Source organism: Pimephales promelas, chromosome 20 (assembly GCF_988280905.1).
Source record: "Pimephales promelas chromosome 20, fPimPro1.hap1.1, whole genome shotgun sequence".
Classification (NCBI taxonomy): domain Eukaryota; kingdom Metazoa; phylum Chordata; class Actinopteri; order Cypriniformes; family Leuciscidae; genus Pimephales; species Pimephales promelas.
In genome coordinates, this window is record NC_142788.1 from 19,849,824 (window position 1) to 19,873,902 (window position 24,079).

General features: G+C 39.6%; 1 protein-coding gene across 3 annotated transcripts in view; it reads right to left on the reverse strand.

Moving 5' to 3' along the window:
• The window catches only part of spen (spen family transcriptional repressor), a 33,931-nt gene that overhangs the window by 4,056 nt on the left and 5,796 nt on the right, over positions 1 to 24,079 (reverse strand). The window contains exons 2-11 of one of the 3 annotated variants that reach the window (XM_039651613.2): positions 22,168 to 22,488; positions 17,612 to 18,235; positions 10,259 to 10,416; positions 9,918 to 10,118; positions 9,667 to 9,818; positions 9,430 to 9,555; positions 9,147 to 9,260; positions 8,887 to 9,000; positions 8,689 to 8,789; positions 916 to 8,590 (exon numbers count right to left, since the gene is read on the reverse strand). In XM_039651613.2, coding sequence (XP_039507547.2) covers positions 916 to 8,590; positions 8,689 to 8,789; positions 8,887 to 9,000; positions 9,147 to 9,260; positions 9,430 to 9,555; positions 9,667 to 9,818; positions 9,918 to 10,118; positions 10,259 to 10,416; positions 17,612 to 18,235; positions 22,168 to 22,488 — 9,586 coding nt within the window. The other 2 variants (XM_039651612.2, XM_039651614.2) reach the window with 2 other exon arrangements.

The window sequence follows — 24,079 nt, forward strand, 5'->3', positions numbered from 1 at the left end:
AGAATGCACATCTTAAATCAAGACAATATTTATTTATATATATATATATATATATATATATCAGTGTTTCCTCTATTTTTTTCAGCTGTGGTGGGGTAGGCCCATGGCCACGCCCCCTTGCCCCAGGCATTTAAACCTCCCCTAAGAATAACACTATGAAAGGCTCCTAATAAGAGCGGCAAAGTGATTATGCGCATCCAATGCGCAGAATGATGCACTTGAAGCAACGCGAAGTCACAGCATGCAGTGCTTCACATTGGAAAATTTAAAGTGAAGAGAACAGATCTATCTATGCTTAGTGTATTATTGAGCCTTCTCTTTTTTAAACAGTTGTAAATTTCAGTTACAGTGCGCGTGAAGAACAATTCATAGTGCTCTACTCCAGTGCTGTAATCTAACAGACAACCGGGAGAAAGGAATATGATTTAGAAAGGTAATAAACTCCAGCAAGATAAGTCATTTCATGCAAACCATAGACCCTTATCTAGAAATAAAGTATAATAATGGGAACATTGATCTTGAAGAGAGTGTCGTTACTGTCGTAACCGAATGCGATGCGCTGTTTGAATGCTGAATAGAAAAAGACTGAGGGAGAGAGGAGTTTCCATTAACTTTAACTTAAATATTCATTTTGCCTCACATTATGCTATTCAATGACTTTAGAAGTCTTGGAATATAGTGCGAAAACTTTGTGCTTTATTGTGTTTTTTATGCCTTTAGTGGGGCTTAACAAATAACACGATGGTATGCACATTTTCGTACCTCACTGAGAAGCTGCAGCAGTAGCAGGATTATTTTAGGTGTGGCGGCCCACCACAGCAGAGTGAATGTAGCGGAAACACTTATATCATGGCTAACATAACTGATAATTGTATTGCATAAATTATAATTGTAGAGCACAACACAAACTCTCACCTGAGATGCAGCAATTCCACGATTAGCCAAATTAATTCCAATTACTGAATGACTTGGATACTGAGAATGGAAGCCACGCATTTCTCTGTAGTATTCAGACATGGAGTTTGGATTTCCAGTATGAATCAATTGAACTCCTTGGGAAGATACCATAACAGACCCAGGGGTGTGCCCTATTATCCTGCTGTCTGAGTGAGGGGAGGGTGTCATCTTCAGCTCCATTGCTTTTGGTGGAGCATTCTTTACCACAGGAGAAGCTTTAGAAGTAGATGATATGTGTGAAGATGACTGCATTGCCTCTGGTGTTCGTGTTTGGCGATTTTCTACAACACCTGAATGGTCAGTTAAATGCTGATGCACAAGTAAACGCACATCTCTGGCATATTGATCTAGACGCAATGCCCTGTGATGCAGACCTTTGAATTCAGGCTGCATTACTATGCTTTCCGATTGTAACTGTGGTGCAGAAGCTCTACGAAGTCCTTGTGGGAGATTCAGCATATCATCATTGCTTGTCTCAACCTGGCCACCACCAGATACACCTGCATGTGACTTCAGCACAACATCTCTGATCACTGCAGGTTGAGGAGTAGTGGAACGTTGTGGAGGTGCTGATCGAGGCGATAAGAGGTTTTCTGAACGGATTCCATAACCTATTCCAGATAACGATCCCGTACTGGCTCTGACATCTCCTTGGGACAAATGACCTATGGGCATAGACTGGGTGACGCTATGAGGGGGCATTATCACGGACTGCTCAGCATGGTGTATATTTGACACATACTGAGATAAAGGGCCAGCTGGACCCAAAACAACTGAGCTACTAGGAGGGCAAATTTTTGGAAAGGGTGACGTGGAATGGCCTGACGACCTTGGAGAATGTGAATCTTGCTTGGGTTGTGTGACCACTCTTTCATGTGGAGCACTTGAACTTAAAATGTGATTGCCTACTAAAGATGGATGGTGTGGGCTTAAAACTGGTTTAACAGTGAAGTTTTGTGATGGTTTTAAATCCGTTTTCATTGAAATGGTTTCAGTTACTCCATTTTTCTTAAAATGCTGCTGCTGTGCAATTGACTGGCTATACCTCAGAAGTTGAGGATGGCTTGTGGACTGTTGAAAGGTTTTCACAGAACCTCCATGTTGACCAGTGTGGTAGGATGGTTCAGATTTTTCAGAGCTAGGACATTCCTGATTAACCGAGGAAATAACAGGCTGAGCACTAAAGGTTTGGCCAGCTAATACTACCCCTGCATGTCCATAACCCGTAGGTGTCTGTGATCCTTTTGGTGTAGATGGGTGAGATGGTGGTTCTTGTTTTATCTGCGATTTTGTTACAGACTGCTGAAACTCAATATCAACTGCACTGGCTGGTGGGATTTGACTTATTTTAGCAATGATCCGCTGTGGTCCCTCTGTCTTTTGTCCAGAATAACTCAACACTACCACACCTTCCGATGTATTGACCCTCAAACCAGTACTTGACCCTGTGTTACAATGTGTGCTTTCAACAACAGGGCGCCCAACACTTCCGCCATCCTCAGAGGGGTTAAGTCCATGATACTTGCTATTTTCATTCAAACCTGTACAATACTTCTGCTTGGGTATGGACATTCCAGAGCTACGGTTGCTTAAAGAGATCCGAGGAGTGTCCTCGAAATCAAAGGGCATAGGGATCCGACTAATGACTGAAGTAGCAGTGGAAGTTATAGCCAGTTTCTCCTTTAAGATCTGCGGAGTACCACATTGTTGCAGAAGAGGTGGTTTTGGGGGTGCTGTACAAGGTACAAGCTGAGTTATAGGGCTAGGTCTATCTTCAGGTAGAGAGGTCTTTAAAGGCAGCACAGCCTCAACTGAATTTTCATTATTAGACATCCGTGTATCTGCTATGGTGGATGTGAACTTCATACCTGGGACTGCATTGCTATTTGAAGCAGATACATACTTCGGTTCCATTAGAATCTTTCGCAATGTGCTGGAGCTTGGGTCAATATCCGAGGCTTTTGTGTCAGGAGGCATGGGAGGATTTGCTGGAGGTACCCCAACTCCTGGTGTAGACAAAGACACATTAACTTGAGGTCTAGGGATAATTCCTTTCTCCTCTGTCCTGGTGTTCCACTCAAGGGGTGAGAGAGGAATCTTAGAGGATGCAGGTGAATTCAGGCAGGCTGTAGGTGAAGTAAGGGTAGATGCTACTGGCTCAGGAGACGGTTGCTGTGTCCTTGAATAAGAAGGACTGTTATTTCCAGAGTGGAAGGCAGATTCCTGAGGTTCAGGCTGGTCGACAGCAGGCTGTTCTGCCTCTTTTGGTGTGTCCAAAATCACTGTAGATGTAGCTTCATGTTTGCATGCAGCAGCAACAGTGACTACAGCTGCTGCAGCTGCTGATGTCGCTGCCTTAGGGTTGGCAGTTTTAATCTCTTCAGGGATAGACTCTGGAAGTTTGACTGTAGTGGATTCAGGTTCCAGCACTGCATCCTCAGCCATGTCTAATTTTCTGTTCAAATAAACCTTCCGACCTCTGGATTTCTTTGGAGTTTTTGGCCGTGCTCTTCCTCCTTTTTTGGCTGCCTCGGCTAATGGAGATTCTGTGAATGAAGTGTCTGTTTTACAAGTTCGATGAGATTTTGAATCTGGAACTTTAACACTATCTTGATCAGATTGTACAACGGTCTTTACAGTCGAGTTTGTCTCAGGTTCAGTAACCTCACCTGATACAGGCAGAGCAAGTGTCTCTGGTGTGGGAAGGAGGGCGGTGTATGTTGTTGGAGCAGAAAATCCATCTGCATCCCCAGATATATCCTCGGCAGTGATGGAATCAATTGCAGCTGCCAGTTCAGTTTCACTTGCTGGATTGGCAGGCTTTTCTACCTCGGGTTCATCTGCAGTTTGTACTATAACAGGCGGTGTTTGAGTTGGTGGTACAGTACAAGGTTCTTTGTAAGGTGCTGGAAGCTGTTCATCTGTAAGTTTTGAAATATTCTCCACTGCTCTTTCCAGTTCCATTTGACGGGCAAGCAAGGCAGCCACGGGATCAGTGGGAGGCTCCATTTCTGAAAGAGACTCATCCTTTTCATCAGTACTGTGCACAACTTCCTCTTTGTGGTAAACTGGGATGTTTGACTCTTCTTTTCCTAACAGTTGGGCTTTGGTTTTCAAAGACCCTTCTAAACTTACAGCGTTGTCCTCACCTGAATGAAGGGCATTCTTAGCTGCATCCACAGTGAGATTAATAACGTTCACAGGCTTATCTTCAGGCATTGTTTTGGTGTTTCTTGTTGGTCTTGATGCCCTGATTTTCTTCTCTAATGGCTGTGTTTTTTCTACAGGAGTGATTTCTATGTCGGCATCTGTTGTTTTTTCCTTACCAGAATGTGCAAATTCATTTTCTTTTTTAGATATGTTATGTTGTTTGGTATCTTGTGACAACTGTCCAATTTGCACTGTAGTTTCATCTTTGGATTCAGCTAGGTGATCGAGAGCAGGTGACGCATCAACCCCTGCTTTGTCTGACAGAATGGATTCTGGGCTACCTGGCACTTTGTCCAATTTCAATGTTTTTCTGTTTTGTCCTGCTCTTATTGGCGAAGTCTGCCCTTTTTGAGATCGTGGAGAGCGCCATGCCTCTGCTGCTTTAGATATTTCTCCACTACATGCTGACTCTTTATTTTCAGAGTCTTCACTCTCAGAATTTTTGGTATGATCTCCCTTAACTGGAGACATTTCATCACCTCTTCTACGAGTCTTGGGTGGACGACCTCTTCTACCAAGTGTGGTTACCATATGCTGTGTTCCAGCCTCCTTATCACTACAGCGCTTACGGGTGACACGGGGAGGTTCTGTAATCTCTTTTCCTGATTGTGGAGCTTCATCCTCAAGGGGTGTTGCATAGACAGATCGTACATTCCGTCGCTGTCGTGTTCTGGCATTTGTGTTTGATTCATGGCCCTGCTCTGAATCTGTAGCGTGAACAGGAGATTTCGTAGAGTTTCTGGAGTCAGCAATCAGTTTTGTGGAGTCTCCTCTGGGGGATGAAGATCTTTTTAGCTTTTCTCTATCAATGCGTTCACTCTTTCGTGTAGCTGGTTTCTCATTAGCAACTTGAGAGATCAGTGTTGATGCTGGTAAGACAGTTTTTACCTTTTTACTTTTAGGTTGTTTACGTGGTGTCTGTACCAGTTCAATCTCAGGTTTTGTGTCTGGCAGCTCCACATCTAGTGGGGATGCAACCTTGTGAAGATAAGTATTAGCAGGTTCCATTTTTATTTCTGAAAGCTCAGCAATCTCTTGAGCTTGACTGGGCTTTGGAAACGATGGAGAAGATGCCTGAAAAGGATCACATTCTGGCTCAACATTACTTAAAGATGCACCAGGAGTAGGAGGTTTGACATCAATATCTTGTTCAACAATTGGGCTTACAGTTCTTTTGGACTCACCCAGCTTTTCATTAGGTTCTTTGACAGACACATCTTCCTTTATCATGGGCTCAGGGGGTGTAGTACTCACTGCAACAGCTGTGTTCTCCTCCTTTATGTTAATTAATGGAGAATAATCTTTTGGAGCATCATCAGGCCGCTCATTCAAAACTGCTTGACCATCTAGGTTTATTAATGTAGAGGGCAAAACTGGCTTATCATGCTGCACAGAAGTCTCTGAAACTTTAGAGAGAGACATTGGTGATGTTGTAGCTGGGATATGACTTACTGACAACTCTTGGGAAATTTCTGATGCATTGGGGGATGGCCCAAACTCTTCATCCAGTGTCTTCTCCTCCATCTGATCATTTACACTAAGTCTTTCTGAAATGGGCAGCTGTTGGTTCTTATCTCTTTGTTGAAGTTCTAAGAAGCGGCTATGAAAAAGTACTCTTGGTTCTTGAGAGAGGTCCGTTCCTCCTGCCCCAGCTTGCTCCCCTTTGGAATCATTTGTAATACTCTCTCTCCAAACTCTAACTTCAGGGTCGCTACTTTTCTGCTCAAGGTGTTGAAGTCGTCTTGAGTCCTGTTCAAATATAGAGCTATGAAGAAAGCGTGAAGCAAAGAGCTCTTGTCGTTCTTGTTCATCAGGCTTGGCATCTTCCTTTTTAGGATCTAACTTTCCATCAGAATCAGAGCGAATTTTCTTTTTTTTCATGTACCAAGAAGGAATAGGTCTTGGAGTCGGTTCAGACTTCTCCTTGTCAGTGCTATTTCGAAAGCTTTTGAATTTTGAGTCATGGCCAAGGAAAGACCAGTTTTCTTCCCTAGATGAAGAAAGTGACTTAGCACGCTCGAGTAGAGCTTTGGTGTCTGGCGTTATGGTCTTATCCAATGCAAATTCATAGAACTTATTCTTTTCAAGAGACTCAGAGGACTTTACATCTGAAAGCTTCTCCTCAGGCTCTCTTTTGAAAGAGTTCAGCTTTAGTGAAAGGTGCCTACTTTCACTATCTTCATCAGAGTCTGACTGAACCTCCCCAGGCTCCAATTCACATTCAGGGCGTTTCCGGATACTTTCTCGTTTAACAAAACTGGTAGGGAAGCTCATTTCTCCTCTCAGTGTGGTCTGCCTAATATTGCTCTCCCAACAGAACTCCTCTTCTGTCACAAGTGCTTTCACTTTCAAAATCTCTGCATGTGGCAAAAGCCCTTGGTGCTCTGTTTTGCCAATATTGTATTTTGATACATCAAAATGCAAGCAATTTTTGTCCATTGCCAATGGTGAATCTGGCTGTTTGTCCAGCAATTGTGATGCATTTCTCTCCTCCTCAGAAAAGGGTGTCCCTGGAAGTGAAGCAAGTCTCCTTTCAGGTTCATCATTTATCCGTCTAAACCTCTGATAATCTCGCTCTCTTTTAGAGCCAAAATCAAATTCAAATGTTCCTAACTTCTTTCGCTTGGTGGGTGGTGAATTGGCAGTTACATCTTGCGGTGGTTTTCCTAACTCATGGACAAGACTTCGATGCTCAAAGTCTTCTGCATCAGTGCTGGGTGTGCTTTCAGTTTTATCAGATTTATCACACTCCAGCAATTGTTGCTGTAGGCGACGGTTCTGCTCCATTTGTTTTCTGCAACTCCGTGAATGATCAATGTCCGAGACCAAACTTTCCTTGCTTTCAGAATCTCTTTCCAGGCTTGAGGAGAGTACGTTGTAGCTAGTTAAGTGCTGCTGTTCTTGGTCTCTAGAAAATTCCATGTCTACACTTCCATCATCAGAGACCGCAATACTGAAACTTGGTTGACTATTAGCTCCAAAGGAACCCATCTTTTGATCAAGACTATCTAAGGAATCTATTGCCTCCTCAATTGGTTCCCCAAGTCGGGCCTGAAGGTCTAGACTGAGGCCAACTGACATTACAGTGTCTAGCTCTTCATTTAGAGTACTAACAGTAACCATCCTCTCTGGCTTAATTCTCTGTTCTCTCTTGTGTGCTTCTTTTCGTAGCAACTTTTTATCATAATCAATGTCTTTTAGCAAAGGTACATCAATAAATCTCCTTAACTTCCCGTCATCCTCCTCCTGACTTATCCTCCTCAAATTATCAGCCTTTCCAGACGTTTCTTCAAAGCGCCTCTTTCGTGCAGCCAAGCGGTCAGCATCCACAGACGAGCTGGTGTCAAATTGAAGATCAGTTTTGAAGTATTTTTTGTTTTTCACTTTGCCCTCTTTATCCACAACCTCAACTTGACTAGCCAAGCCCTTCTCCTTGAGATGTTTTCCGTGTTTAAAAAAATCTCTAGCCTGAGCGTCTATGCGGAAAGGCATACTCTTGTGATCAACTGAGGGTGGGGTGGTTGGAGAACGAACATGATCACTCCCAACCTTTGTTTTTTGTTTCTCACTGAGGATACCATCTATTAATTTCCCTTCCTTCTCCTTTACTCTTGTCAGCTGTACAACACAAGGTGGCAGATCAAGTTTTCCTTTTCCAGAGTAGTCTTTGATGAATGATTTACTGGCTTTACCTCGCAAACTTAAGCTAGCTTCTGGGCTAGTGTCTCTGTCAAGTTCAAGCTCCGTCTCTGACGATGGAACAGTGGGGGATGCAAGTTTTGATTTCCTCAACTTCTGCTTCTCAGTCCTGTCCTTGTCTCCTTTTTCCTTACGTCCAGCACGTCTTTCTTTTTCTCCTGCATTTCCACGATCTGCCTCAAAGACTGATTTGTCTTTCTCTGATTTATCACTCCTATTGTGCCTCTCCAAACGAATTTTATCTAGCTTTTCAAATCGTGGTGGAGAAAGTGAGCTGCAGCTGCCACTTCGCTCAGATGAGCGGCTGTAAACATGATGTTCAGAGTCACTGGGAGGACGTTCGGAAAGGGATGGGGAGGCAGCAGGGCTAGTGGGACGACGTGGATGGGATGGGCTTTGATTGTGTTCAATTGTCCGTCGACCATGGTCACGTTCATGATCCGTTTCAAACCTCTCTCTTTCCCTCTCACGTTCTCTTTGTAAGTAGCTGTACTTTCGAATATCCTGCTCATATGGGTCTCTATAATCCCTGTATTCACGGGGGTCATCATAGTATCGCGGATCATAGTAATCTCCCTGGTAAGGATCCCATTCTGAATAAAACTCTCGACTTCTGGCAGGATATTTTCGACGTGGATCCTCTGTGAAGGAACCTGGGGTACGCACATTCTCATAGTACGCCCGCTCAGCTGTGAACTCATGATATGGCGGCCGGCGCTCATCTCTGCAAAAAAAATAAATAAATTAATGATTAAATATAAAAGGATATAAAGGCACCATGATTCTACACAATGAAAGAGGTGTTAACACACAACATCTCACCTTCGTTCAGATATGATTTCATAGAAATCTCTTATGTCTTGTCCAGATGCCTGCATTGAACGGTAGAAAGCCATCTGGCTTTCCTGGTTGGCAAAGTCAACCTACAAACAAATTTAATTATCAATGCTAGACAAACAAATAGTGAGTTTGTCAAGTCACTTTGAAGTGCAGTGGTAAAATTTATATTATATTACAGACCTTTATTTTATTTCCTCCAATTTTCCAACCCTTTGTTTCCTTGACAGCGGCCTGCGCATACTCTATATTATTATATAGGATAAGAGCCATTCCTTTCAGTCGGTCAAACACAACCTAAAAACAGAGTAATATAAAGAAATCAAGTAAACATCAAATTTGAATGCATTTATTCTATTGAAATGGTGTACAGAACATGAGTTTAATAAAAAAAAACAAAAAAAAAAACAACATAAACTTTAAATCATGCACAGGATGAATACCTTTACAACATGTCCGTAACGACAAAAGTGCCTTGTTAGATACTGTTCGGTAATACTGGAGGACAAGCCATCCAACCATACACATGTAGTAGGCATACTCTTGCCAAAACCAAGCTGCAGGAAAGAAAACCCATTTTGTCAACCAATATGTATACTCCTGTTTCTTCTCTAAAAAATATTCTACTGAATGAAGATTGTCTGTTACTTGTACATAGCTAAAAAAAAAAATTAAATTTAGACAAACACATTTTGAATCACTTGATTAATCTGATCCCATCCTCACCTTTAACCTGTTGTTGCCAAGGTATTCACCATCCATTTTCTTAATTGCTTTGCAGACACTTGCTATGTCACAATACTGGAGAAAGGCATATTGTGGGGAACCATTTACCTTTTTTATATCGATATCCTGGTTTAAAAAAAAAAACAGTACATACATAAGCAGTGTTGACAAAAAAATAGATTTTTTGTTTTAAAACCTAGCACAATTTTTAAAACACATTTACAAAATTCTACTTACAACAATTTCTCCAAAACGCTGAAATATATTCAGCAGGTCATGATAGGTTGTGGTTTTCTCCAGATTTCCTATGAATAATGTCCGTGTAGCCTTGGGGTGAAACTCATCTATACGTTCATCCAAAGGCCGGAACTCATTCTCACTCTCGGTTTCTTTTCAGTGACAGATTAGAGAACAATGTTAGGCCCAATGCTACTATTAAAACTTTTTAATAACAACAAAGAATTGTGCTCTAAATGCAAGAAACTAACCTGGGCCATGCCAAGCAGTGACATCAATTTGCATGCCAAAAAACAGCTTCCCTTTAGATGCGCTAAGAGCTTTTTCTTGGTCTTCTTGCTGGCGAAAAAACACTAATCCATATCGTTCCTCAGAGGCACCGTGAATCTGAACTGATGTGACTTTGCCATGTTTCTTAAATTCATGGAAAAGGCCGTCCTTCAGGCTTGTATCTAAAATTGGTAGGAAGAGCATAATGCTTATAGTACCGCTTAGTAACGATGTCTCACTAAAACATGTTGCAAAATAATCCTTAAATTTGTCTTCAATGTCTTTATTTTGACTTAATTTGACAAACTCATAAAAGCCTCACCTGTTGAGCGCACAGGGAGGTTCTGCACTTTGATACCAAAACTTTTGCGAGGTTCATCTTTGTCCAGTGAAGGTAGGGGTTGAGCAGAAGGGGCAGGTACAGCTGCTGACTGAACAGATCGAGCTGGAGATCGATCACTGGAGCTACTGCTGGAATCACTACTGTAAGAGAACATAAACATGCTCAGAATGGTTCCTTTAAGAGAATTTACAAATTCCAGTTTTTTATGCAGTTTATTTTCCCACCTCAGAGAGGCACTATTGCAACAACAACAAAAAAGAATGTCAAAAAAATTATGCAATGACTGCATAAAAAGCTAAAACTACAAACAATAATTTAATTTAATAAAATAAAAAATAAAAACATTTGCTTGAACAGAAAGAACCAACCACTCAAGTGTATATAGGCTAGTTTAGCATAATAATAATAAATAAATAAATAAATGTATTTGCAAATCCATCTTTCTACCTTGACTGCCTAAACCTGACATTTTGACAACACAGTGGATACTTCTTTCCCCACTATGATTCAGCCATATACATGGCTTTCCTTTTGTCTGTTTACATCTTTGCACTGCCCTCTTTTCTCACTCTCCCTCCTCTCAGAAGTGCGGCTGATAGGGGCTGGCCTGTGGGAGTGGGCAGGGAGCCAGCAATGGCTAGAAATTTCCAGTTCCAACTGGATCTCACGGGGGTGGGGGGAGTTCAAGTGGGCAGTGTGAAAATACATCAGCCGTTGTTTCTTAAAATTCCCCTACAGCCTTTTCTCCTCGAAAAGCATTCAATACACCTAGCCTAGCATAAACGGAAGCAATACACTTCATTTGGATTTTATGCACATTGGCCCTTACTTAGAAAAGACCAAACTCTGGATTCAAATAAATAAATAAAAAAGGAAAAGCAAGTTCAAATATTTTTTTTTTGTTTTGTTTTACAAATGCCATGAATGTCAAAATTGAATTATACGAGTACACTGGTTAAAAGGCACCCTTAAAATATTTGTTAACAAACTAAATCACAAAGATGAGTTTCCAATACAAAGAAATAAATAAATATAATTATGACAACACTTAATTTCTATAGACGTCCGTATAATTTACAAAAAAATTATACAAAATGGTTGTGTGGTGCATGCTTAGATTTTCTAACAAACAACACTTGTTAAAAACTGAATATTTATACTAATCGCTTTGGCTGCACCAAAAAAATATCATCAGTAACAAGCAGAACATGTTTAGCCTCTGGGTGACAATCGCTACTAAATTTCCCACATCTCATTACAAATGAAAGTCTGTAGTGATGTCCTAAAGCCACAGGCCAACTTGAAATCAAAATGGATCTTAAACACAAAGGTTTCTGAATTATCAGTCATTGAAGTCTGGCCGACCCAATGCCTGTAGCTAGTCTAGCCCAGTCTGCATCAAAGGGTGAAAGTATGCAACGTCAACTAAGTCGGTCACCATCTTAACATCTAATATTTTAACATTTTTCTGACATCAAGAGTCAAGACATATGTTCGGCACAAAAACTCATATGTGATTTGTTTATACAGACCGAAGCAAAATAAATAAAAGATACAGTGATACACAAGGTCTGTGGTATGCAACTTTCCATTTCTGACACTTGCTTGTGATGGAGAAGAAAGGTAGTCAAACAGTGGGTTTAGATTTTGGCATTCCTGATGATGTTTATCAAACAACACCAAATAGTGAACAGTAAGAGAGCCGGTTCTGGATTCCAACTTCTATTTATTTACTGTCGTTCGAAAAATCTGCCGAGATGAAAACATGTAATTGTTTGTGTTGGTCTAAAATCATTTCAAATTAAAATGTTAAACACACTAAAAATGTGTTTCTGAGTGAACAGGCTTTTAGATCTTCGTGACCCTTTAACATTGGGCTTGTCATTGGTAAACAGTGAAGCTAAAAATACTGAAAATCATATGGACACCTTTCTTGACATTTGGAACATGCAAGTATGATGTCATTGTTGTTAAAAAAATGGTTTCCAATTACTTCCTACAGCTGGAAATGATTTATGAGAAAGTTACTTTGCACCACATCTACATGTTTATTTGTCACTATTTAAACAGACCTACTTCCTGGATATGCCTGTCTATAACACAGAGGGGTAGGCCAAAAAATGTATGAACTTTACCCACCTGCTAGCTTGATAACATGCAAACAATTCACAAGGCTGCTTTTATGATGTACATTTTTACAATGTTTCGGCAGTGACAAATTTAAGGAGAGGAAAAATATTCCAGAACTTTCTGAAAATTCAATATGATAATTAAAGCGTTTGTTCACCCCAAAATGAACATTCTGTCAATAATTACTCACGCTCATGCTGTTCCAACCCCGTAAGACTTTCGTTCATTTTCGGGACACAAATAAAGATATTTCTATGAATATGTATAAGAAAGGAACATGTCTTGTATATTGAAATAAAGTTTTAAGTGATAAAATATTTGCTTTGTTGTGCATTAGAACCACACCAGGCATTTAGTCATATTACGAAATCATTTATTGCAGCATCCAGATATTTCACCACGTGAGCAAGCAGCTAGGCTCCTGATTGGTTAATGCGGGGCGAATTGGCGTCAAACAGGTGAATGCACAAATAGCACTAACTAAATCATTCGCACTTAACGCGCCAGATGCTCAATTCGCGGCATTCTCGCGAACTTGATGCGCGAATGAGGCGTATTCTCGTCTACCGCGCCACAGGAATTTTTTATTGCGTTACACGACTTTGCATGACTTAACATTGAAATCACTCGCGCCTGACGCACTATTTGCATCCGGTGTGAACGTACCATTAGGGGAGGCGAGATTATTATGCAATTTTAATCTAATTTGGCAGAAAATTTTGTCTGACTTTTGTTTTTTTTCCAGGCCAATGTCCGGTAATTACCGGACAAGGGAAACCCTGTTTTGTGTGTGTCCATTTAAATGCAAATGAGCTGCTGCTCCCAGCCCTCTTTCCAGAAGAGGGTGGGGCCTTTGTTGTCAACAACAAAACTGGAGAATGTCATGCAGCCAAAATGTTCAGCCTTACATGTTCAAACAGGAGTCGGACACTGATGGAGAGACTCAAGTTACAACTTTTAGAATGCAACCATCCATTTCTGAATGGTTAGTGGATAAATTTATGAAGTTGCAGAGTTAAGTTGATTCAACTCATTGACTAGCATGTACCGTCATGTTAATCTGCAAATCTATCAGAAACATCTTTTGTGCAAATCCAGTGTTGAACTGACCTTTGTTTGTGAAGCAGTCTGGCATAAAATGATTTGTGCAAATAAAAAACACTTTAGCAACTTCCTTTGGCACATTTCCTACATTAATAAAATTCAACTAAGATGCTGGGAGTCTATGGAGACTCTTATGTTTGATACATGTACATCCAATAAAAGAATATTTGCAATGTTTTTTTGTTTTTTTTTGGTGCACACTGTATCTCCAGCTGTTACAGACAGGAAACAGAAATGGCGGACTGCTGCGGCATATATGCTAACAGGGCAGATCGTCACAGGCTCACCTAAGAGTAGGTGGAAATTTGGAACAGCTCGTTTGGAGAGACGATTTATGGGTATAAAAATAAAAGGAGTGGGTGTATTTTACCATAATAGGCAGGTTGTTTACACAGTGGACACACATCAGTGTTCAAACACTTTTAGATTTTTGCATAATAGGTCCCCTTTAAAATTCAAGGATAAAAAGAGATTCCCACAAAGATAAAGTTATTAACAAAAGCCTGCTGGGGGCAAAGCTTAGGCGCTTTTCCACCGTCGGCCTGAACAGTTCTTAGAATGGTTAGGGACGGTTCCAGTTGCTTCCACTACGAACCGTTCTCGGGCCGGAATTCTCAGCACTGTTAGCTAGGCTGTTAGAACCCGTGAAGTGACGTCGCCACTCAGGATTTGTCACTTGCCTGGCAACCAGTTTCTTTGTTGCTGGTTAAGCACGCAATTTGAGTGAAGTAAACAGAGCAATAATAAAATTAAAAGGCAATAGCTGATCATTCCCCATAAATCAGTCACTATTTACATCTCATATCATCAGTAAACCTTTACCAAGGCAACTACTGACGCGTTTGTATTACATTCAAAAGAGCGGCCACTCTCAGCCCCACAGTGGAAAATTAAACCATAACCATACCAGCTGACCCGGATCTACAGCAGAAATGGCTCAGATAAACATAAAACCCTCCAAAAACAAAATCTAAAATAATTATCCATAATCCAATTGGCTGCACTAGTTATAAATATTTTAAACATCACACAAATAGTTAAGAAAATATAATCTGTGTGGTTGAGGGGTTTCAAATTCAATTGATTCAAGTACAACACTCAATCAATGTATTTAAACAAAAGGGGTTAAAGGTAAATAAAACATTTTGAATGGATGTCAACATAGGAGAGGCTTCACTACGCAGAATATAACACTTTTGTGAGGAAATAGCTTATAATTCAGCCTAATGAATCAACAGCTTTCCAACATGTTTGCTCTAAAAAATTAATTTTGGATTGATCTATTTTTAGAGTTTACACCGAAAAAATGCTGTTTTATTAGAGAAATCATGGACAATTGCGCAACAGGTATTATTCTGTTTATTCTTAGAAGAAAGTTTGTGTTTGTCATCAACAAAGAAATGACAAACAAATGTCTGCAAACTGGAAAGAAAGCAAAGACCAAGGAGTCCTCACTATCCGCGCTGAAGCTGAGATCGTTCACCAGCTTTGTAGAACGGTATGCTTTATGTGTCCATGTTTTCAGTGCATATGTTACATGTCTCATCCTGACGTCATGCGTCTTTCCGGGATCTTTACGGGTTGAGTGTGAACACACTCACAGATCCATCAATAGAACAATATTATTCAATTCAAGTGACAAAAAATTTACTATTTAAAAACCTCACTGGTTTCATTTTAGAAGTAGCCTACTGTAGCATCAAGCATCCTAGACAACAAGAAAAAAAAAACCAACAACTGAAAAGCCTGACTGGGTGAAAATGATGAAAGCTGAATGACAACAGAGGAATGTTTACTGTTGCTGGCTAACAACTTAATTCGTAATCAGTATCCATGGTTACTGACTATTTCAGAAACCTAGGTGATCACCAAGACCACTGAAAACAAGGTTATGACATGCCATTACGCAAGCATGTGGCTTGAGTCTAAAGATCAAGATATTTGCAACTGAGAAGTATCCTACCACAACCTCCTTTGTAATGCAATTTATACTAATATAGCTAAACAAGTTCTGAAAGATCTTGTGGGACTTGAAGTATGCTAAGTAATGTAATTTCTGTGCCACTTTCCAAACAGATTTCTCAGACCTACATCAACCAAGCAAATTGTCCTAACTTGTGCTGTTGGATGAGCCAAAGTTGAGATGATTCAACAATGACTGAAAGTGCTATGAAGCCACAACATATTAATTGCTTTCTTGTCTAGGCATATTAATTTAGAACAAATTATTTTAACATTGAAAAAGCACACTACACTCACTGAAGAATTTAGTGCATAATCTTCAGTAGAAACAAGGCTCAAAAATAAAGATGACCCACGGGAGGGAATTTTGGGCCAGTTTACGGAACTTGGCTTTCGTCACTGAAATGTTACATTCTCTGATATTTTAAATCAATTTTTATGCCTTGCAAACTTAAATGTTTGATTTTCCATTATGTAATATATTGCTGTGCAAATTTTGCTGATTTGTCAGACAGATGTTATCTGGCTAACAGATCAGGTTTTGTGGAAATTACAAAAATGACTTGATAGTCGTGATAGCATAATTCATAATGTAAACAACAAACCAATGTTTTGCATCATGCGCCATCGTTTTCCAGTTAAAATGTGTTCATGAATTTATGTAACATTTCTGCCCTCTACAATGCGATTAAACACTCGCATATGCGACCAAATTGCACGCTGGGCAACTAGACAAAAAAATAAGCTTGAGTAAGATAATAATACTGTTGCCTGCTGAGCTTTACGATCCGTCGTATAAGATACGATACGGTATATACGATACGTCGATACCGCGTGAAGACTCTGTCCTATGTTTTTAAGACTTGCCAATTGAAACCTTCAAGCGCGCAAAGACTCGAAATCAAATAACTTGTACATCCGAAGCAAGCATCTGACGGCACACAATCAATGAAATGAGCACAATTTCACTTCTTGTGCTTGAACGGATAATTAATTTCATTAAAAAAAAAAATGTCAAAATGCGTGTCTTGGCAAACATCCAATGAACAAAGTTGATTATGTCTTAAATGAACGTAAACAGTCGAGAAAGATCTGTATATCAGTATATTGGATCCGTGCATTATGTCTTAAAGTGACAGCAGCTGTTTTTAAAGGGTTAGTTCACACAAAAAATAATTTCTGTCATTAATCAATCACCCTCGTGTCACCAAACCAAATAAGAACTTCTTTCATCTTTCATCACAAATTAAGGTATTTTTGATTGAATCTGAGAGGTATTTTCAATTGAATCCTTAAGGCAGCAACATCATTGCAATTTTCAAGGGCCAGAAAGGAAGCAAAAGGACATTGTTAAAATAGTCCATGGGACTACAGTGGTTCAAACTTAACGTTATGTTAATGTTGCGAAGATGAATGAAGGTCTTATGGGTTTGAAACGCCATGAGTAGCCTAAATATTGACAGATTTCATTTTTGGGTAAACCAACACTTTAAATGTTAACCAAACACCAACAACACAAAAAACTTGTGTTGACTTGACTATTCAAAGTCAACCTTGACTATTTAACTTATGCACTAAAGACTATCCGGAATTTGATTATTCAATTTCTGTACCTAATCTGCCTAATCTGTGTCCAAGTAGTGTTAGATTTACCGGAAAAACCTGTTTATTTAATGTGTATCTTTGTTCTATTGTTTGCTTGTGCTATTGCTTGTAGTTTGATCATTTGTTCTTATTTTATTACAGACTGTTTACTTGTCTTTAATTGTATTTGCTCCAAGAAAGTACACTTCCTTAATCTCAACACCCCTACCACTAGCCAATGGCAACTCAAGCTTCAGTTTGTCCGTAAAGGTTTGCATTTAAGAAAAATAACTTAGTATTATAATTATATAATAGTAGTATTATAAAATGTATATAAAAAATAAACAGAGCAACTCCAAGAGGGACCTCGCACCATCTGTGCGAAAAAATAGATTGCTAAAAAATAAAAATGTATGATTCCTTTGCCTTTGAAAACATTGGCAGGCAAAAAAAAAAAAAAACAAACAAAACAATTGCTGTTGAGCTCTGACAAATATTTCACAACATGCAAATTTACTAATGGGATGCGACAAGATGCATCACAGCACTTACCTGCCACTGCCACTACTGCTGGTGCTGCTGACGGAGTCAGAGCTGGAGGAACGACTGCGGGACCCTGAGCCACTGCGGGAGCGTGCCGGCCGCGCTGCCTGACTCGCCAGCCTCTGTGGTGATGGATTGTGTGAGGAGTGTGGCGATCGACTGCGACTGTGGTGGTATGTCCTATCTCCTCGTCTACCTCTTTCTTCTCTGTATAAATCCCGATGGACCACACTGGCGAGTGTGAAAGCTTCACGGGCACGGGGCTCATAGCGAGTCTCTGTGGTCTCAAAACGACTAGGGCTCCGGCTTCGTGAACCATAGTAGACAATGCCTCCCGGCGTCGAGCCGCCACTTCCCACTCCGACAGTGCTGCTACTGCTTCCAGCAGCACTGCTGCTTCCTGCAACGCTCCCTGCGACACCTACACTGGCTGCTGATGAGCCACCTCCAATGCTGCCACTGGCAGAACTGGCACTCCCGCTGGCTCCACTGAGGGCCCGGTCCCTAGAGTCTCTGTAATAATCAGTCTCATAGTGACGCTGGCGATCAAAACTACTGCTGTTGCTGCTGCTGCTACGCTCATGGTGTCCATAGGAACTGTGATCATAAGATCGCTCCCGACTGTCCGCAGCCCTACATGACAAGGAAAGGGATGGAGGATGGCAAAGAAAAATGGAAAGAATGATATGAATGTTATTATCATCCCTGACAGGTATACAAATCAAGTGACATGCGTTGAAGAAGTGATTTAATCAAAACAGACTGCAAGTGCATTTTGGAAAGATGCTGTCTTAGATTTTTCCTTATAATGTAGCATTCAATCCACACATTGATACCAGGTCAGGACAACTTGGGGGTGGGGGGGGGGGGGTTACTGTCTCTTTTTATACTCTAAAAATGTACTCTTTTTGCATTTTCTGAAATCATACTGAATCTATAATGAAAACAAAGGGGAAGAAAAATATGCATGACAAAAGTCATGCATGCCATGGTCAGTCACATTCCAAGTTACACAGGGGTAGAGGTGGAAAAAAGCCAGAGAATCATTTATTTTACATAATGGCAGTTTACAATTTCTTAGAAGTGAACTTGATTTCTTTTTCATGCATAAAACTACTGGTTTTGTAATTTTCATTATACCCTAGCTAAAAAATAAGTTAGATTTTTTTGACCAATTAGATGCCATTATTTTATCCTATATGACCATGAAATAAATCAAATATGCATTTTGATTACAAATTCTATACCTCCTACTTCCCTCATGATAGCTTGACTGCATATTACTGCTTCAGTTTGTGTGTTTTTTTTTATTAAGTAACAAGAATGAAGTTTAATGAATAAAATGAAATCATTCTCAAAGAATAAAATCAAAGGGTTTTATTTAGTCACGGGTTATAAAAACTCATTATTTTGGAATAAAAGTCTTTTGCAATAATACGGTCCAACATCATTTGTTCTGGTCATGCTGTAGAATAATGATTCGTGTGGAGAGTGAATCTAAACCATGTTTTTCATGTTTTTCAACAATATAAACCCTAAAGAAAGGGAAATGAGTGAAGGGGATGCTATGATACACTAATGCCTGAAGAATGAAGATTGCATTTTTATACTTATAACCCTATTCAAACTATTAAAACATAACTGCAACCATTCTGCAACCTTTCTCCAGTCAAATAGCTAGAGATATTTTCAAATTGCTGGGAAATAAGCAGTAACATAATTACATTTTTAGACTGGTGAATTCTGTTAATTTAATAAAACACATCCGACTACTGTAGTTTTTTCATTGATAAACCATTAGGTACTTACAGTTATTAGATTACAAATAAAAGTGATTATCTAATTTACATTTTCGAACTTCAAAAGTCTTCAGTGTGTGAAAGGAAAATTTTAATGTGCAATAATGAGTCTAGTCTATTACAAGTGTAGTTTTCTTAGGCACAAGAAGCATTTTGCCTAAAGTCCCCTTAACCTCACAACAGAGCCACCAATAGCTACATTTATTAATAATAATGATGTGGTTCTTCATACAGTAACAGCATTACGTTTGTTCTTCAGAAAACCAATTAATAACTGCATGGTTGCCAAGCAACATAGCAAATGTATGAATTAATATGTTAGCTATTTATAATGCAAGTGAATTCTCTCATTTACAAGCACTAAAAGATAATAAATTATAAGTTAAATTTAAAGCTTGAGATAAAGCTTCTCCAGAATAAGTATTTGTTAGTCATTGACAGTGAGTGATAGTGAGCATGTATCAACAAATCTGACCTAGTTAATTTGTTTGGTTTCTATTAGAAAAAGATGCTTTTGTTAAGTGAAAGCCAGCTGTGTAACTTGACTGTGATCAACCTTTACAATAGTATACATATAGTCCACTCCTGTAATTTCCACAAGAACTGACAAACAGTGGTGAAACATTGCATCACAACACTCCACAGCTCATTTGCCATCTCCTCCACTTCCATAGAGCTGTAATGTGTTTGGTCAGCTTTGCTGTATCTTTAAAATCATTTGAACCTTTTATTTTTCGTAACATGCCTCAAACACTATTCAAATTATTCACGTAGGTAAAGCAGAGAGGCAAAAAGCCAGGGAGTGTGAAAGAGAGTGAGAATCAGGAAAGGGACAGCAAAGTGAGGTAAAAATCTGCAAAATGCCAACAAGCTACTAAAAACAGCCTGTTTAACAGCTACATCTGTTAGTGGGAGATGGAAAAAAGACAGGGGATCAAACTAGGGGTTAGAGAACAGCTAATATACACAGGGCAGAACATACCAACCTTTTCAGACAGCGGTAACCCGACCTACAATTCCAAATACAATTTAGGGAGACAGAACTTTGTGAGCAAAAAAGGGGGTTAAAAATGTAGAATGAAAAAATGGTAAGACAAAAAAAACCAACGAAGTAATCCTTATCTTTGAGGATCCAACAGAATAGTTCGGCCAAAAAAAATTCCATGCATTTAAAAAAAAAAAATATCGATATGTGAAAAGCATATGGAGGTAAAAGTCAGGAGGTAGAATGTCCAACTCAGATTCAGTGCAAAGATCCCCATCAGATCAAAAACAGGCTGGAGAAAGAAGTCCAAAAACATAATAAATCCATCATTTGGTTCTTCAAACAGCATCACTTCTGTTCTTCATTTTCATTAGTCCTTTGAATCTGTTTCAATGTATCTGTGGATTTTTAAAAATATGAAATGTAAAATTGTTCTACATGATGCCTCTGAGACTTTAAATCCATCTTCAGTGCAGTTAAAAAATACATTTTAATCTTATCCCGCCAACTCCTTACGACTGAAAACTGCTCACTTTCCAGATATCCCATCAGAACAAGGTACCAGTGTTCTAACCGCTGTGATGTTAATAATCCAAGTCAACTCAGAAAACATGGGTGTTCGATCAATGTTTTACATATCCCAGTGGAATCTTCATTGATGTTTGGAAAAAAAGATCAGTAAATCCATTGGCATTGGAATAGTCCATTAGGAAAAAAAACGACTTTCATCTTAGCTATAATGTATCCACAGTCTGCTGTATTTCCAGATCCTGCATGGGGATTTGTAATCCACTGGGATATTTCACATCCAAAGCGAGACGTCTTCAAACCCACAACAGCAATCCCTCCATCCACTTTATGGATCCAAAAATCAGTTAATTCTTCAGGAGAAATATTAACTACTTTAAATCCATTCTTTTTTTCTTCAACATTTAGGGAAAAAAAAGCAAAAATGAACTTAAATGGTCTATAAATAAGTGATGAATAAATAAACAGATTTGCTCACTGTGTTTCTGTCACATTCTACCATGTTGATCAATGGCAGAAGTCTCCCATGTAATTAACAGCAAAACCCTAACACCACAAATAATCCCGAAAAAAAGAGAGAAAAGAATTTGTAGTGATAAAATATCCTTGTCATTGGGTAATATTAATCCAGTGTGATTAAGAATCCACAGAACATCATCCAGAGCGTTCCAGATCATCGAAGGGAAAGAACTGATCCTAAACCACCCATTTCATTAATCCAATTACCAATCAATGGGTCTTAATTGATCAACACTGTAATCGTGTTACAATAACAGAGTAAAAAACATGAGGTAAGACATTAATCCACCTTGGGCGGCACAGTACTCCAGAATAGGGCAAATTCCAGGTAAGGCTGCGGTCACGGATGCACTCTCGCTTCCAGAAATCCGGAAATATTTTGATATCCGAAACATGCCCTGGATTCTCTTCGCAGCGATATCCAACTCTGAGAGAATCCCCATGCAGAGGCACGCTAAGCTCTACATAATGATTATGAATTTCGATGCATGTTCACCATGCTTTGACAAACTTCAAAATTGCCTCATCTTTACACGGTAAACGATGACAGACCTCAACCATCAAAGCGTGATGCCCAAATCACTACCCTCCAGTGTGTTCACTTAATTTCCCACATGTCCCCCGCCCCCAAAACAATAAATTAGCCCAATTAATGACGGAAATAATTGGGAGGGAGAGATGAGTTACAAGAAACGAATGGTCCCCCTGCCTTCAGAAAAACTATGTCCACTTACCCGTCTAGTCTGCGTTCAAAGCGTCCCTCTCTGCTGTGGAGTGACACAGGGGGCACATACACAGGGCCCCCCGCCCCCCTTGTGAACCCTGAAACATCCCGCCCACGAGTGGCTATGGACAGGCTATCATCCAGGCCTCGAGCTGCACTGGGAATAGTTCCTGGCTCATTGTAATCGGTGCGTAGGTCCCTGTCCCCCATCTTGTTGACAGAATTATGAGCTTTCTGAGCACTCTTAATGTCCACAAAATCCACAAAAGCTGCCACTCCACCCTCCGATCCACGTTTTGGGAGGACCTTGACACTCTCCACACGTCCATACCTTTAAAAAAAGGTGAAAAAAGATATTTACTAATAGCCAACACAAAGAAATTGAATGACACATGCAGTCAATTATGCTGATATGAACAACCATTTTGCATACAGCTAATCCGCAAAGGGGAGATTTGATTGTGCAAAACAATGAGTGAAAACAAACCTGTGAGCCAGACATTTGTGCAATATGTAAAACTCAACTCAAAACAGCCTGCCTTCATCAACACACAAAGATGTACCACTGTATGAGAAGCATTAACCATATGCCAGACTAGTAATATTTCCCTTCATTTGAATACATCCAATTATCATATTTTGATTGTCTGTTTCTGGCGCACCACATCATTGCAAAAATAACCAACATAGTCTCTTATTTTCCTTTTGCACCATTAAGATATGAATGGCAGAAATCAGTCAAATGTCATAATTCTGTCAAATCATTCAGGCTTGAATCTGCTCTATACCTCTTCTGGACATGTTTGATGAACTTGCGTCCCTTTAAAACCTTGATAAATAGTACTTATGTAAATATACTACACATAAATTTCCTGTCAATCATTAAACAACTAAACAAAACAAAAATAGATGGCAGGTGTACATAAGGGTTAAAACAACACTTGGTAAGCAAAGTAAGAAAAACAATAGGCATTCAAATGGGTGCTCTAGGTGAGCAGCTGTCTGACACACCAGTTCTCACACAATCTCCGTCGCCATTTTACAAACCTATTCACACTGCTTATTCATTCTACCGTCCCCCATCTTCAATAAGTACCTCTGCCGCACTGACCTGAGCTTTGAGAGTCACCGTACACAAATCACATCGGGGGACGTACCTTTTTTTTTTTTAAATAAATGTATATAACTGTATTTCTCTCCTGTATCAGAAAACAATGCCTCCCTTAATATTGCTCACAATAAATGAACATGACCGTGTTTTAATTAAGTTCCCGTTCAAAGGGCGACCGTTATTACCACAATTCAAAGCAAATGTGAACAGTCATTTGAACAAAAGGCTGCCGTAGAGACAACAAAGCGCTTGTTCCAAGATGAATAAATTATTTACTCAAATCTTATATGTAGGTTCTCTCATACTAGTGCCTGCCTCCCTCGACTCGCAAAGTAATTTGTTACGATAGTGAGGTCTAGTGTTATGCTCGTAAACTCTAGCCTGAACAGCAATACAACCCTACAGAAACAGCATTATAATAATGAGTTCGATCACATCTGCGTTTTTGAAAGACTACACTATTGTGTTTTGATTGTATTTTGTCCAAATACGTAACTGTGCGTAAGTTACGTGAATGTACTGAATGTGGTCAAGACAATCTTTGGTCAAGGCAAGGCATAGCGCTTAGAATACACATTGTTTCAAGGCAGCTTTACAAAAAGATCATAAAGTTGCTGTTTATAATATCTTAATGCTTTATAGTCGCATTCAAGATGACAGCGGAGTCTGAGGAATAATATTTACATTTTAAAACGATAAAAACAATCAAGCAGTTGACATGTACTATACAGTATGGCTTTATGTGAGAATACAGTATGTATGATCAAGTTTGAGGTCTATATAGAACTTTATATATATATATAGACCTAGG